This window comes from Nicotiana tabacum, chromosome 11, assembly GCF_000715075.1.
Source record: "Nicotiana tabacum cultivar K326 chromosome 11, ASM71507v2, whole genome shotgun sequence".
NCBI classification, from domain to species: Eukaryota; Viridiplantae; Streptophyta; class Magnoliopsida; order Solanales; family Solanaceae; genus Nicotiana; species Nicotiana tabacum.
The window spans coordinates 22343382-22357974 of record NC_134090.1 but is presented as its reverse complement, the minus strand read 5'-3'; the positions used below and the strand labels follow the sequence as shown (position 1 = coordinate 22357974).

The 14593-nt window shown below is 38.8% G+C and overlaps 1 protein-coding gene across 1 annotated transcript; it reads left to right on the top strand.

The window, feature by feature from the left end:
* The first annotated feature begins 1163 nt into the window (after nucleotides 1–1163).
* LOC107771871 (uncharacterized) lies at nucleotides 1164–4284 on the top strand. Its single transcript, XM_016591333.2, has 3 exons — nucleotides 1164–2392; nucleotides 3324–3478; nucleotides 3577–4284. Exons 1-3 carry the CDS (start codon nucleotides 1822–1824, stop codon nucleotides 3838–3840), a joined length of 990 nt encoding a protein of 329 aa, XP_016446819.1. The 5' UTR covers nucleotides 1164–1821; the 3' UTR covers nucleotides 3841–4284.
* Nucleotides 4285–14593: the final 10309 nt, after the last annotated feature.

Here is a 14593-nt window from a genome sequence, read left to right as displayed (position 1 = left end):
GTAGACAACAGAATACGCAACTGTTTTCTTGTATCGACTAGATAAAATTATATTTTTTTAATACATTTGATATTAATTAAGGGGAAGGCAAAATGGAGACCCTGAGAATTGAACCAAAATCTATTACTACATTCTATTATTTGGTGAAGAAAATATTCGTCCTTTTTTTTATAGTTTTCACTCGATGTTTGGTACTTATATTGAGACCCTAACTAATTTAAATTTGCATCGGGTAATGTCTATTAAAGTGGAGACCGCTCCCTACCAGGATTTTCTTCATCCCCAAAATTAGAATTCGAGATTTATGTAAAAAAATAAAATAAAGGGATCTTATTTATCCTACAGTGAAAATGAAAAACTTTCATATACAATTAAACCTCTCTATAACAACCTCGTTTAGTCCATTTTTTTTTTGTGGTTACAGCAAATGATGCTACAAAGAACATATATATTATAAAATAGCATAAAATTAAATTTTATAGTGAATGGTTGTTATATAGCGACGTGTTATAGAGATATCTGACCTTAAATAAAAATGGAGAGAAAAGATCTGCTTGTGGACAAGTGAGCTAGGCTTGAAGTTATGTCCACTGATAATAAAAATTATTAATATGAGTAGTGTTATTTAACCAGTTTTATAATACACATATATTTCGAATCCTTATTTATCTTTTATGCATGCATATACACATGTATTTCAAATATTAGCTCTTTTTACAATAGACAAGTAGTTATTTTATTTAACATTCTTTTATTTTTAGTTATTAAAGAATAATATTTTTTTATATTTAAAGTCAATTTACTTCAATTTTAAACTTCTCACTTTATTCTTAATGAAATGATTTATTGACAAACAACTATCTATAAGTTCTTTTAAACCTCAAATTTTATTAAATATTTTTTTTATTCGTATCTAGTCAAATACGATCACATAATTAAAGAGGGATGGAATAATATATATTAGTAGCAATAATTAAATCAGGTCAATTTAAGAATGAGTAACGCTTCACATCCAAGTCAAAAAAAAGATGACATCAAATCAAAGACGTTAAGCCCAACGTAAACAACAACGAACCAAAACAAACAAAGCCGCCCGGTCCGGTCAGGTCCCAAAGGTGCGTCTAATTTCAACTTAACTCCCATTTTCTTCTGTTTATCCAACTGTTGTAATCCCTGATTTTTCGTTCTATAACTCTCTCATCTTCCTCATGAAGCTGCCATTATTTTGATGTGTTATTATTAGTAGTATAATATAGTAATATACTGCACACATCCCCAAAGCTAAATACTCAAGAAAATTCAGTAAACTCAATACCAATACCCTGCAATTTCCCCATTACTATGCACGTCTAGTTGTCTTCACACTCCCCCATAGCACCCCTTCTCTTACTATTCTCCATTTTTTTTTTCTTCTCTTGATCTAAAATTAGATCCTTTCACTTGCTTTTTCCAATATAAATATATTGGGTTCCGTACAGTGGTGAACTCCCCTGTTTCACTTTCAAGATTTGTTTCATGTCTTGTCCTTTTCTTTTCTGTTAAGCATTTGCCATTTCTTCCATTGAACTCTTCCATTTGTTCCTAACCAAGAATTTTAAATTTGGTTAATTCCAAAAACCCAGAAAAAACCCATATAATAATTTTTTGATAAATAATTGCATTTCTTCCGTTGAACTCTTCCGCAAGTGCTCTGAGAGAATATTTTGTAGCTTCATTGGTCATGTCCTAGAAAATAATATACTCGTTTGATTATTTTCCGAAACCCAGAAATTATTTTCATCAAGATAGTCGTATTTCGTTTTTATTACGATTTGGGTATTAATGGGGAATTGTTTCGGGATATCAAGAAAGTTGACGTCGGAGATAGCGCCGGCCGACGTAATAAAGAAACATCCGGCTGTCAAATTGTACGGACCGCCGAATAGTATTTCAACCTATTACATTCGATGTGCTCTGCTCTACAAGCCGGTGACTGTCCATTTTATTCCCTCAGAGACCCACCGTTCGCCGGTACTGGAGTACAAATCCGACTCCGTTACAGGGTCCGTTAACGACGTTTTACGTTACTTGGACGTGAAGTTTCCGGAGCCGAAGTTGTTGATGGGGTGGGGAATTGGTAGGGGTGGGTGGTGTGATGAAACGACGCCGTTTGTGGTTTGGTTGGTGATACTGCAGCATAGGAGTATGACGTGGCACTTGGAGAGAATGGGGAGATGGAGTGAGGACTTGGCGGGTCGGGGCGGGAGGGCACGGGGTGATCCGGCTATGGGGACTCCGAAAATGGAGGTGAGAAAGTTTGCGAGGAGTTATTCACAGTTGTTGGAGCTAATGCTGGAGCATGCTCAAATGGAGGAGAGAGTTGTTTTTCAAATCTTGGAAAAAGCTGATAGAGGTAACTTCAATATAGTTATATTGATAGCTATTTCCTTTCTTTTAATCAAATTTCTGAGCATTTAGAGGTGATAATTTGGTTATTTGTTCCATTGATTAAGTGTAAATCAAGTAGTAGCTGATGTGGGGAATCTTGTTATCAATCAGTCAATTGCACCTCAATCCGAAATTTTCCGTTATGATGAAAGAATTCTCTGTATCTATTCTGTTTTACTATGGTTCAGTATTCAGAGGATTCACTATAGCTAAATTAGCTTTAAACTGGTTAACATAGAGCAATTCTTCTCTTTTATCCGGACTTTGGATTGGTTATGCTTGGAAAATGTTCTTTGTTATGCTTAATTGCCTATTTTAAGAAAGATATTTGGAAATGGAAAAGGGAATGGGGTTACAGTTTCAGAGTTGAATAGCAGTTTGTGTGATAAAGTTAGAAATTACGAGATTTATTGATCGTTAAGAGGGTATATTGGATGCACACAGACGGGATGCAGAACAAATTCTGATCTTTAGATTTGTTTTTCTTCATGGTGGGACTGTTAATTTTATGTAAGTTTGCACAATTAACTTGATTGAAAACGAAAATTGTATCTGCCTGTTTGAGGAAATCAAACAATTAATTGGATCTTTTAGAATTGTCGTAACTTGAATATGAAGTTCGAAAAATGGGAGAATGTTTGTAAATAGCAGATCTACCAATCATACATCTGAAGGGGAGTTTTCTCCTCAATTATTGAGAATGGGGGTTGTTGAACTCAAAGCCAAATTTTCCAAATGGGAAGTGACTGGTTAACAAGAATGTTTAGCTTATTTAGTTCTTCTATATATTTAACTTCTTAGTTTGTCCAAGGTAAGTTGCTTATTCAGATCATGCTGATCTTGTAGTATATCATTTTGCTGCAATATTATTTACCTCTACTTGATCACGATTTCAGGATTGTCTAAAGCTGCAAACGAGGAGCACGCAAGGGACCTTCCGATGATGAATGGTATTAAAGAAGATATCAAATCTATCGGAGTTCTTGATTCAGGGCATCCTTCCTACCAAGAGGCCCTCTGCAACCTCTCTACTCGACTCAAAACCTTACAGGTTCATTCTGCATTCACTACATCAAGATTTTAATCTGCCAAATTCTTCTGAAATATGGCTATCTTTTACTAACGGCCTCACTATATATCTAATGCCAGGAGCATAGCAAGAAGCACTTTGAAGAGGAGGAGAAGAATCTACTGCCGCTGATGGAGGCAGCTGAATTAAGTAAAGCGCAACAGGATAAAGTCCTAGACCAGTGCTTGGATGTCATGCACGGCACACACTCCCATCTCTTTCGTTTCTTTATGGAAGGCCTCCTCCCTCAGGATGCAATGCATTACTTGGACATGCTTTCAAGGTGCAGTGACCAAAACAGAGTATCTTCAATGCTACGATTAATTGTGGATAAGATTGTATGATTCGATTTTGACAATCAATCATCGTCGCTTTGAAATATAAATAGTTATCATCATCAATTGATGTTCTAGCTTTGCTTTTAAAGTGGAGCACTTGATGTTAAGCTCACTATAATTGCTTTGCCTTTGCACTTCTTTAATGTCCTGTGGGGTTCTTAAGTTGAGTCCTTAAGCACCAATTATACCTTTTGTTGTTTCTTTCACATGGCAGATGCTCAAAGCAAAAGGGAGGAGAGGTTGCCTTTTGTTCTTTCTAGTTTTCATTTTTTTTCTTTCTTTTTTCTTTTACTCTAGCAGTTTAGCTGGTTATAGTTAGTCTGTACATAGTAGGGGACAGATATGCTTTGTTGGATGTTGCTTTGAATCTACTTCTCTGCTAATGTAAATAATTTGAAGGTGGTCCATGTGGATGTTGTTACTTTTCTGTAAATAAAGAAGATTTTATGTCACTTATGCTTTGTCCATTTTTCTATCGGAATAACCCCTTTACCTTGGCTAAAATAAGTCTGCGTACACACTATCCTTGCGATTACACTGTTTTTTTTTTTTTTTTTTGCTCTGTCCATTTTCATCTACTTTCTTGCATAGCATATAATTTGGTCTTAACTTTTGACACCTTTAGCTTGGGAGAACAAGAAGAGAATATAGGATTGCAGATAACCAAAGAGACTATTGCTTCTTCTTTTGAAGTTATGCTTTTTTTTACTTTTTGCTGTCTTTTCCTTTGTTATTCTTCACTTCCAAGTTAAGCTGCATCTTATCCATTTAGATTCGGCAGCCTTAGGAAAATTAAATTTGCTAAATTATTTTTGTTAATCAAATGGTATTGGTCTTTGTTCTTGGAATCTAACAGTCTGGCCTGGGGTTTACCACAGACATGTCGGAACACTTCTCTTTTTTTTTTTCTTTTAATTTTAAAAAAAAATATATAACTTGTCTGTTCAACTTTATCTTGTATATTTCAGCTTATCCAGATTTCCAGATCTAGTTCCATCAAACTATGAAGAATACTGAATACAATATCCGGCGCAATTAATTCTAGTCTACAGTGTTAAAATTAATGATAGCTGGCCTCACTTCTATGAGTTTTCAATTTTTGAAATTTAAATTTGCCCAGTGTAGAAGCACTTATTAGGCGTAATAAATCCAATCTGAAAACGCACGTGATTTTAGTAGTCTTAAGAATACTTGCATTGATAATATTGACCAAAACATTACACATCATTCATTCATTTGGTTGAAACAACTTGACTATTTTCAGGGAAAGAATTGCTTTTGACTCTCAAAAATGCTTCCAACTCCTTACTATTTTTTTCCCAGTGAAAGATGAGATCTTTGGGTTGTTTTAGGATATAATGGAGTTGGTGAATGTTACGATCCAAATCTCACATGTCGTGATGGTGCCTATTGCGATATTAGGCAAGCCGACATTTACAATAAAACCACGCATTTTTAATTTTTGGAAAACATAATAATATAAGTTCAAGAGAAAAATCTCATAAATACTGATAAGAAAATACCGCGACTCAATATAATATTCCCCAAAATTCGGGTGTCACTGAGTACATGAGCATCTATACAATAACATGATCTGAAATACTGTCTAGGAGGGTAGAACAGTATAAATAAAACTAAGAGATAAAGGAGGAGAGTCAAGGTATTCGGACGCCAAAGCAGCTACCTCAATAATCTCCGAACTGGTAAAAACTCCAAATCAACAACCACCGTACTCGGAAGTATCTGGATCTGCACACGAAGTGCAGAGTGTAGTATGAGTACAATGTACCCAATAAGTAACAAAACTAACCTTTGGGCTGAAAGCAGTGACGAGCTCAACAGGTATACTCAAATACAAAAATAACAAAACAGAAATGTAGACATGCTTTCAAGTTCGACAGTTTAAGCTCAAACAAATAAAATATGCCAAGTGTGACTGAAATGAGGAATGATACATCTCTATCTTTACATTTCAAATATACATGCCAAATGTAATGCAGCACGGTAATAAAATCATATGCATACTCTCGGAGTATCAATGCACTCAGTCCTCCCAGTCACTCAATCCTCACAGTCACTCAATCCTCACAATCACTCAACACTCACATTCGGCACTCGCACTTAGTAGGTACTTGCGTTCACTGTTGATAAGTCAGACTCCGGAGGGGCGGATCCTGCCCAAGCGTTAAAATAAGCCAACCATGGCATGAATCAACAAAGTTCGTTACGACGTGCAACCCGATCCCATAAATATCCTCATAATTAGGCTCTCGGCCTCACTTAGTCATCAATTTCTCCAGTCTCTCGGGCTCACAATGTCATGAAAATCAGCAGAAAAATGATGATATTATATATCAATAAATGGCAACAGAGACCGAGATATGATATGCAAATGATAGATATGATTGAGTACATAAGTGCAAATTAAGCAAGCAATTCAATAGTAGCACAACCTCTATGGATCCCAATAATACCAGCACATAGCCTAAGCACGATTTTTAACATGAGTCATAACTTAGTTTCCTTAACACATGAAGAATACATGGATAATGAATTATTAGACAACAAAGCTTCACAGAATCGATTGAGTCACAATTTCTACGATGTACGCCCACACGCCCGTCATCTAGCATGTGTGTCACCTCCATACCAATCACATAACATGTAATTCAGGGATTCATACCTTTAGGACCAAGTTTAGAAGTGTTACTTACCTCAAACTGTGCAAATCTCTACTCCAATAAGCCCTTGCCTCGCGAATCGGCCTCCGAACGCCTCGAATATAACCATAAATAATTCGATACAATCAACACGAGCTATAGGAATCATTCCATATGAAAATAAGTTCTTAACCAAAAGTCAAAAAGTTAACTCCGGAACCACGTCACGGAATCCAATAAAAGTTACAAAATCCGAACACCATTCAACCACGAGTCGAACCATACCAAATTTACCAAATTCCGACACTAAATCGTCACTCAATAACAACAACAACAATAACTAAACCAGTATAATCCCACAGGTGAGGTCTGGGAAGAGTAGTGTGTACGCAGGCCTTACCCCTACCTGAAGAGGTAGAGAGGTTGTTTCCAATAGAAATCGTCACTCAACGACACCAAATCGTATCTCAAATCCCCAAATTTTACTTTATAATCCCTAGCCCAACATTCCACCCTAAAAATACATAAACTAGGTGGGAAATTAAATGTGTAATCAATATTATTGAATAAAAATAATCAAAAGTGCTTACCTCAAGAAATCACACGAAACCCCTCTCAAAAATTGCCTTAATCCGAGCTTGTACAGTCCAAAAATGATAAAAACCTCAGAACCCTTCAAATTTTAAACACTGCAGTGGTTCCGCTTCAGCAGTCCAAATAGCAGCTTCTGCGGTACCGATTTTACAGCCAAAAATCCGCTTCTGCGGAAAACACTCAACCCCCGACCATGCGTACCTGCGGCCAATCTTCCGCATCTGCGAGAAATCATCCGCTTCTACGGACCTTAGCCTTGCCTCCCATAATCTGCATCTACGGAGACCCTACCATATCTTGGGGCTCGCAGATGCGGAAATTCCTTCGCACATGCGACCATTTCCAAACTCTTCCAAGACCGCACATGCGACCATTTCTTCGCTTCTGCAGTCACGCACCTGCGACTAATTTTCTGCAGGTGTGATGGCACCAGACATCAGCAGCCCAAAACTTTCCCCTAAGTTAAAATCCAATTCGATATCGATAAACCTCATCCCCGAGGCCTCCGATACCTCAACAAAATATACCAACAAGTCCTAAAACACGATAGGAACTTAGTCGATGCCTCAAATCACATCAAAAACACGAATCGCACCCCAATTCAAACCTAATAAAAATTAATGAATTCCAACTTCTACAACCGACGCCGAAATCTATCAAATCAACTCTAATTAACCTAACATTTTGCACACAAGTCATATATGACACAACGGACCTATTCCAACTTCCGGAAAAAAATCCGAGCCCAGTAGCCACAAAGCCAACTCTCGATCAAACTTCTTAACTCTCCAAACTTCCATTTTTTCAACTTTCGCCAATTCAAGCCAAAATCAACTACGGACCTCCAAATCACTATCTGAACACTCCTAAGTCCAAAATCACCCTACGGAGCTATCGGAACCAACAAAGCTCTATTCCAAAGTCATTTACACATAAGTCAACATCCGGCCAACCCTTTTTACTTAAGCTTCAAACCTTGGAACTAAGTGTCCCTATTCATTCCGAAACATTCCCCAAACCAAACCAACTACCCTGAAAAGTCACATAACAACAATTGAGCATAGAATACGCATTAAATGGGGTAAGGGGGCTACAACACTCAAAAGACCGCCCGGGTCGTTACATCCTCCCCCTCTTAAACAAATGTTCGTCATCGAACGGGTCTAGAATCATACATCTTTGACATGTTAAGGAGGTACAACTTGAAATTGAACCCCATAAAGTGTGCATTCTATGCAGGTTTCTCTCCTTTTTGAGCTGGTTATGACATCCTTGTCTCTTCTTGACCAAACACTGCAAACAAGCACAACAAGTTAGCTTTTGGGAATACTTGTACACATTTTTAATCCAAAACTCAAGTAAAAAAGAGCATAAAATAGACTAGAATCCCTAGTTATCAAAAACACCTGGTGTAACTGGCACCTACAGTCCCTTAAGCTTAACTTTGCTCACATTGCTTACTTTTAGGGAAGCGTCTTCCTGAATGACCATTCTCTGAATTCCTCATGAATCTTCTTCCGTGGTTCATTCTATTATCACCAGAACGCAATCTGAAATTCTTATGATGTTGACTATTATCAAATCACTTAGCCCCTACTTCATGTTTAGTTTATCTTATTCATCAGCCCATACTATTTTCTATTACTCTGGGGTATTAACTCTCCCTTCAGGTAGTCGTGTTAGAGTCACGAACTTATTTCCCGAAATGAGGATATGACTTTATGACCTATACTCTTTTGTTGTCTCAAGGCGTGGCTCCTCTCGTCTTTTCCTTAACTTGACTATATATCCTATAATACCGTTATTTTTTTTTCTACCATTGTCATTCATGCATCACATCTTACTCATTACGCTTCATTAACTCTCTTCTCATTTCCTACTAACATTTTTGTCTAACACTTTATTTTGAAAATTTCAACAGGACATTCTTTTGCTTTTAGCTCCCCTTGCTCCATCTACTGGTTCTTCGGGTTGCCTAACATTCTTTCTTTACTAGGGACGGGAGCCATACTAAGGTAACATTTATCCTTTTAAGGCTTTCAGTGCCTATCTTTATAGTACTCATATCTAGCTGTACTATTTTAGGGTGTACCATCTGGGTGTCTCACAAGGAGATCTATTTAGCACATTTATAATACCCTTCGGAAATGTCAACTAACGCAAGCAATCCAACCATCATTTTGGGTTACTCTAACCCCAGTCGGTTCTTGATATTTGTCCTTCTCTTAATTATTTCTATTAGCTCCCATGAAGCATAATTGAGATGGGTGTGACTCATTGTACATACCTCTGTTACAATTGAAGGTATCTCAAAATGCTTATATTTCTCTGCTTGAATTATAAATATTGTTAATCTTCATTAACTGGGTACCTCATACCCTTCTTCACCTTGCTTCTTTTACTTGATGAAACTTGCATCTACCTTCCGACTCTCTTATTCTTTTTTACCGTAAGAGTGGATAAACATTCTTGCCTTAGGGGTCCTTATCAAGAAACTTACACGTCTTAGTACACACATGATCTGCTGAATACCTCATATTTATCCATCATAAGCATGATGCAAAAATTGAGTTACTCTAACTCAACTCTTCCACATCTGTATCTCTTACCAACCATCTTTATAGATGTAGGCATTGTCGTATTATGAATAAGATAGAGTTAGGAAATTGAGTTATTACAATTGAGCTCTATGATACGATCTAGGGTAAGAAAAAAGAGTGATAGTCCTAAATGCCATGTAGCCTCCTGCTTATAAGTCTGGTGCATGACACACCTATAAATAAGACTCTACTAGACACGGCTTGTAGACTCCCTAAGACAGAACTGCTCTAATACCACTTTTGTCACGACCCAAATCGAAGGGTCACGACGGGCACCCGGTACCTTACTTAACCGAGTACCAACATAACATATCTTTCTTATTGTACTTTCATTGGCAAATGGGCCAAACAGGCCGTCATGGTCTAACCAGAATAAACATAGGGGGATACTCAATATAGGATGACCCAACCTGATATAAAAACTTATACATGTGATATACGGGCCTATAAGGCCAACATGATCATTTGTAAACTCAAAACATAGGTCGGCAAGGCCATACAAGCATCAGTATACATGACAGCAGTCTACAAGCCTCTAAGAGTACACACTTAAAATAAAGTTTCGGACAGGGCCCCGCCATACCAAAAAATACGCGTCTAAATCATACTGACCAAACAAGCAACTCCGGAGCAAATGGAGAGCACCAACATCTTCCGCTGAGCTGATAGCCTACTTGGAGGACTCTCGACCTGTCTATCAGGACATGCGGGCATGAAATGCAGCGTCCCCATGCAAAAGGGACGTCAGTACAAATAATGTACCGAGTATGTAAGGCACATAAATAAGTACATAAAAGACATGGAAGAAATATAGAGTAAATGACTCAACCTGTGAGTCTAGATAACTCTGTAAATCATGAAATACTTATAGTGTCATGCATATGCATATGAATGCCATGTCTTGCATAAGTACATCTGTTCATAACATCATCAAGCCTCTGAGGATATCCCATCATATCATCTCGGCCATTGTAGGCAAAATCATCAACGTATACCACCTGATCAGGTGGTGGTGCATATATAACACCATAACCTTTCCCATATCCCATATACATATATATACGCGTATATAAAGCCATCTGGTCATAGGTCAATGTTCATGTATAAATGCATTAAATGCCTATGAAATACGTTAATAAAATCTCTCGGTAAGTCATAAGACCATTATGCCTCTGATTAATATCATGAAATGATCTTCAGTCACATAACAAACCCAAAAATCCTTAAACATCGCGCTTACATTCTTGAACCCATTAGGACCACTGTGGAGAGTCACCCATTCTGACTTGGTCCCGAATATATAACCCATCTCTAGTGCACTGATAGCACATGAACACTCCTAAAGAAGCAATAAGATAAATTCTTTCCTCGTACCTCACACCCACAATAAGCACAAACTTCGAGTCTTCCCAAAACCTGAACATGTACCGATGAGGCAAAATATAGCACACATTTATCAAGTTATTTGCTCGAATTACCCCTGATGTTTTCTTTTCTTATCCATAATTGATCCACCAATACACCGATAACCAGAAACCGTACGAGCAGACAACCACGCGCTCTAATCATAGACGGTGGGTTCCCCCACTTAGCTTTAAGCTACAACCACACAAATGCAGAACCCACCATGATAGCTCCTACACAATTACTGTGATCTCGCATCGTTAACCCGTAAAATTTCTCGTAATCTCTTGTTAAACATTTCATGAACATTCCGAATTTTTCAGCCATAATCGCATACTCGACCTCCTGCTGGGTAGTAAGTAGAACTTCTTTGTAGAAACTTCATCAAAATCACGCAACACTACCCTGTTCATAGGAGATAGCCCACCCGTAGAATTCCATGTCGACATCTTCCAATGACGTTGCACGGGTTACAACTACCACAAAATTAGTAAACCCTCCCGAGCCCATACTCGTCTACCAGCTGTAAGAGTATAGTCAGTAGTCTCACAACCCATCGTAGCAATAAAGAGTAACGCATAGAACATATTAGAACACGAGCAAGCTCATCTCTCGAATGACGTATCCCTCAACAATAGCAGTATTGAGTCAACAAATAGGACCCAGTGTAAATACACTTCCTTATTCGGCCTATCAATGGGCTCCCAAATAAACTCCGGTCATCCATAAACAGATTAATAACCTTCCAGAGTCCACATGACCTAACCATAACACATGCTCTTAGTTGTCTAACTTTGGCGATACCTTCACAGTCCACAACCAAGGAACAATCTGTCATTGAGAACTCCTAGTCTCCAAATCCCTAGAATACCAGAATCACCATATCTGATCCCAACTCGACCACTCAAGTGACTAATACATCCTTCATACACAATCATTCCACGATAAATACTTCTAAAACTATTATGTGCTGCATAGCAAAATGGATATCTGCTCCGCATCTTTCGCTCGGTATCCCAAGTAGCCTCCTCGACTGGTTGACCTCTCCCCTACACCTTCACTGAACCTATGTTCTTTGACCTCAACCTTCGAACCTACCGATCCAAAATGTCCACCCACTCCACATCATAAGTAGAATCACCATCCAATTGAACCGTGCTGAAATGCAAAAGATGAGACGGATCGCCGACGTACTTCTGGAGCATAGAAATATGGAACACCGGGAGACCATTCGATAGACTAGGAGGCAATGCAAGCCTGTAAGCTACCTCTCAAACCCTCTCAAGTTCCTCAAAAGGCCCAATATATCGAGGGCTAAACTTGAACTTCTTCCGAACCTCATAACACCCTTAATGGGTGAACCTCTGAGCAGTACCTTCTCCCCCACCATGTAAGCAACAACACGAACCTTCTGATCGGCGTAGCTTTTGCGTCTAGACTACATCGTGCGAAACCAATCCTGAATCAACTAAACCTTGTCCAAAGCATCCTGAACCAAGTCTGTACCCAATAGCCTAGCCTCACCCAACTCAAACCAATCGAGCGTAGACCGACAATGTCTCACATATAAAGCCTCATACGAAGCCATCTGAATGCTCGATTGGTAGTTTTTATTGTAGGAAAACTCTACAAGCGGCAGAAAATGATCCCAATAACCTTTGAAATCTATGACACACGCGCGTAGCATATCTTCCAATATTTGAATAGTGCGCTCGGACTGTCCGTCCATCTGAGGGTGAAATATTGTACTCAACTCAACCCGTATGCCTAACTCTCACTGCACTGCTCTCTAAAATTACAATGTAAACTGGGTGCCCGATTTGAAATGATAGACACCGGCACACCGTGAAGGCAAAAAATCTCACGGATATAGATCTCAGCCAACCACTCCGAAGAATAAGTAGTCCCAACAGGAATGAAATACGCAGACTTAGTCAACCGATCCACAATCACCCAAATAGCATCAAACTTCCTCGAAGTCTATGGGAGCCCAACTACGAAGTCCATGGTGATACACTCTCATTTCCAATCTGGAATCTCAAGCCTCTAAAGCAATCTGCCTAGTGTCTGATGTTCGTACTTCACCTACTGACAATTTAGGCACCGAGCTACAAACTCCACTATATCCTTCTTCATCCTCCTCCACCAATAATGCTGACTCAATTCTTAATACATCTTTGTGACACCTGGATGAATAGAATACCATGAATTGTGGGCCTTTTCAAGAATCAACTTACGTAGCCCATCTACATTGGGCACACAAATCTGACCCTACATCCGCAACACCCTATCATCCCCAATAGTAACCTCATTGGCATCACCGTGTTGAACCGTTTCCTTAAGGACAAGCAAATGAGGGTAATCATATTGACGCTCTCTGATGCGATAATATAAGAAAGATCGAGAAACCACACAAGGTAGAACTCGACTAGGCTCCGAAACATCTAACCTCGTGAACTGATTGGCCAAGGCCTGAACATCTGATGCAAGCAGTCTCTCACAAACAAGAATAAATGCAAGGCTACCTATGCTCACCACCTTTCTACTCAAGGCATTGACCACTACATTGGCCTTTCCTAGATGATACAGAATGGTAATATCATAGTCCTTTAGCAGCTCCATTTATCTCCGCTGCCTCAAATTTAGATCCTTTGTTTGAACAAGTGCTGGAGACTCCGATGATCCGTGAATACTTCAAGACATACCGTAGAGATAATACCTCCAAATCTTCAATGCATGAACAATGGCTGCCAACTCCAAATCATAAACCGGATAGTTCTTCTCATGAATCTTTAACTGGCGTGAAGCATAGGCAATCACTCTACCCTCTTGCATCAAGACATACCCAATACCAATCCGAGAAGCATCACAATACATTGTATAAGAACCCGATGCTAAAGGCAAAACTAGAACTTGAGTTGTGGTCAGGGGAGTCTTAAACATCTGAAAGCTCTCCTCATACTCATCCGACCACCTAAATGGATCACCCTTCTGGGTCAACCTAGTCAAAGGAGTTGCTATGAATGAGAAACCCTCTACAAAGCAACGATAATATCCAACTAAGCCGAGGAAACTCCGAATCTCAGTAGCTGAAGATGGTCTAGACCAACTTTGAACCGCCTCTATCTTCTTTGAATCCACCTTAATCCCCTCACTGGACACCAGGTGCCCCAATAACGCCATATAACTGAGCCAAAAACTCACACTTAGAGAACTTGGCATAAAACTTCTCCTCTCTCAACCTCTTAGTATAATCCTCAAATGCTGGGCATGCTCCTCCTAGCTACATGAGTAAACCAGGATATCATCAATGAATACTATGACAAACAAATCATGGTATGGTTGAAATAAACTGTTCATTACATGCATGAATGTTGTTGGGGCGTTGGTCATCCCGAAAGACATCATAAAGAACTCGTAGTGACCATAGCGGGTTTTGAATGCTGTCTTCAGAATATCTGAATCCCGAATCTTCAACTGGTGATACCCAGACCTTAAATC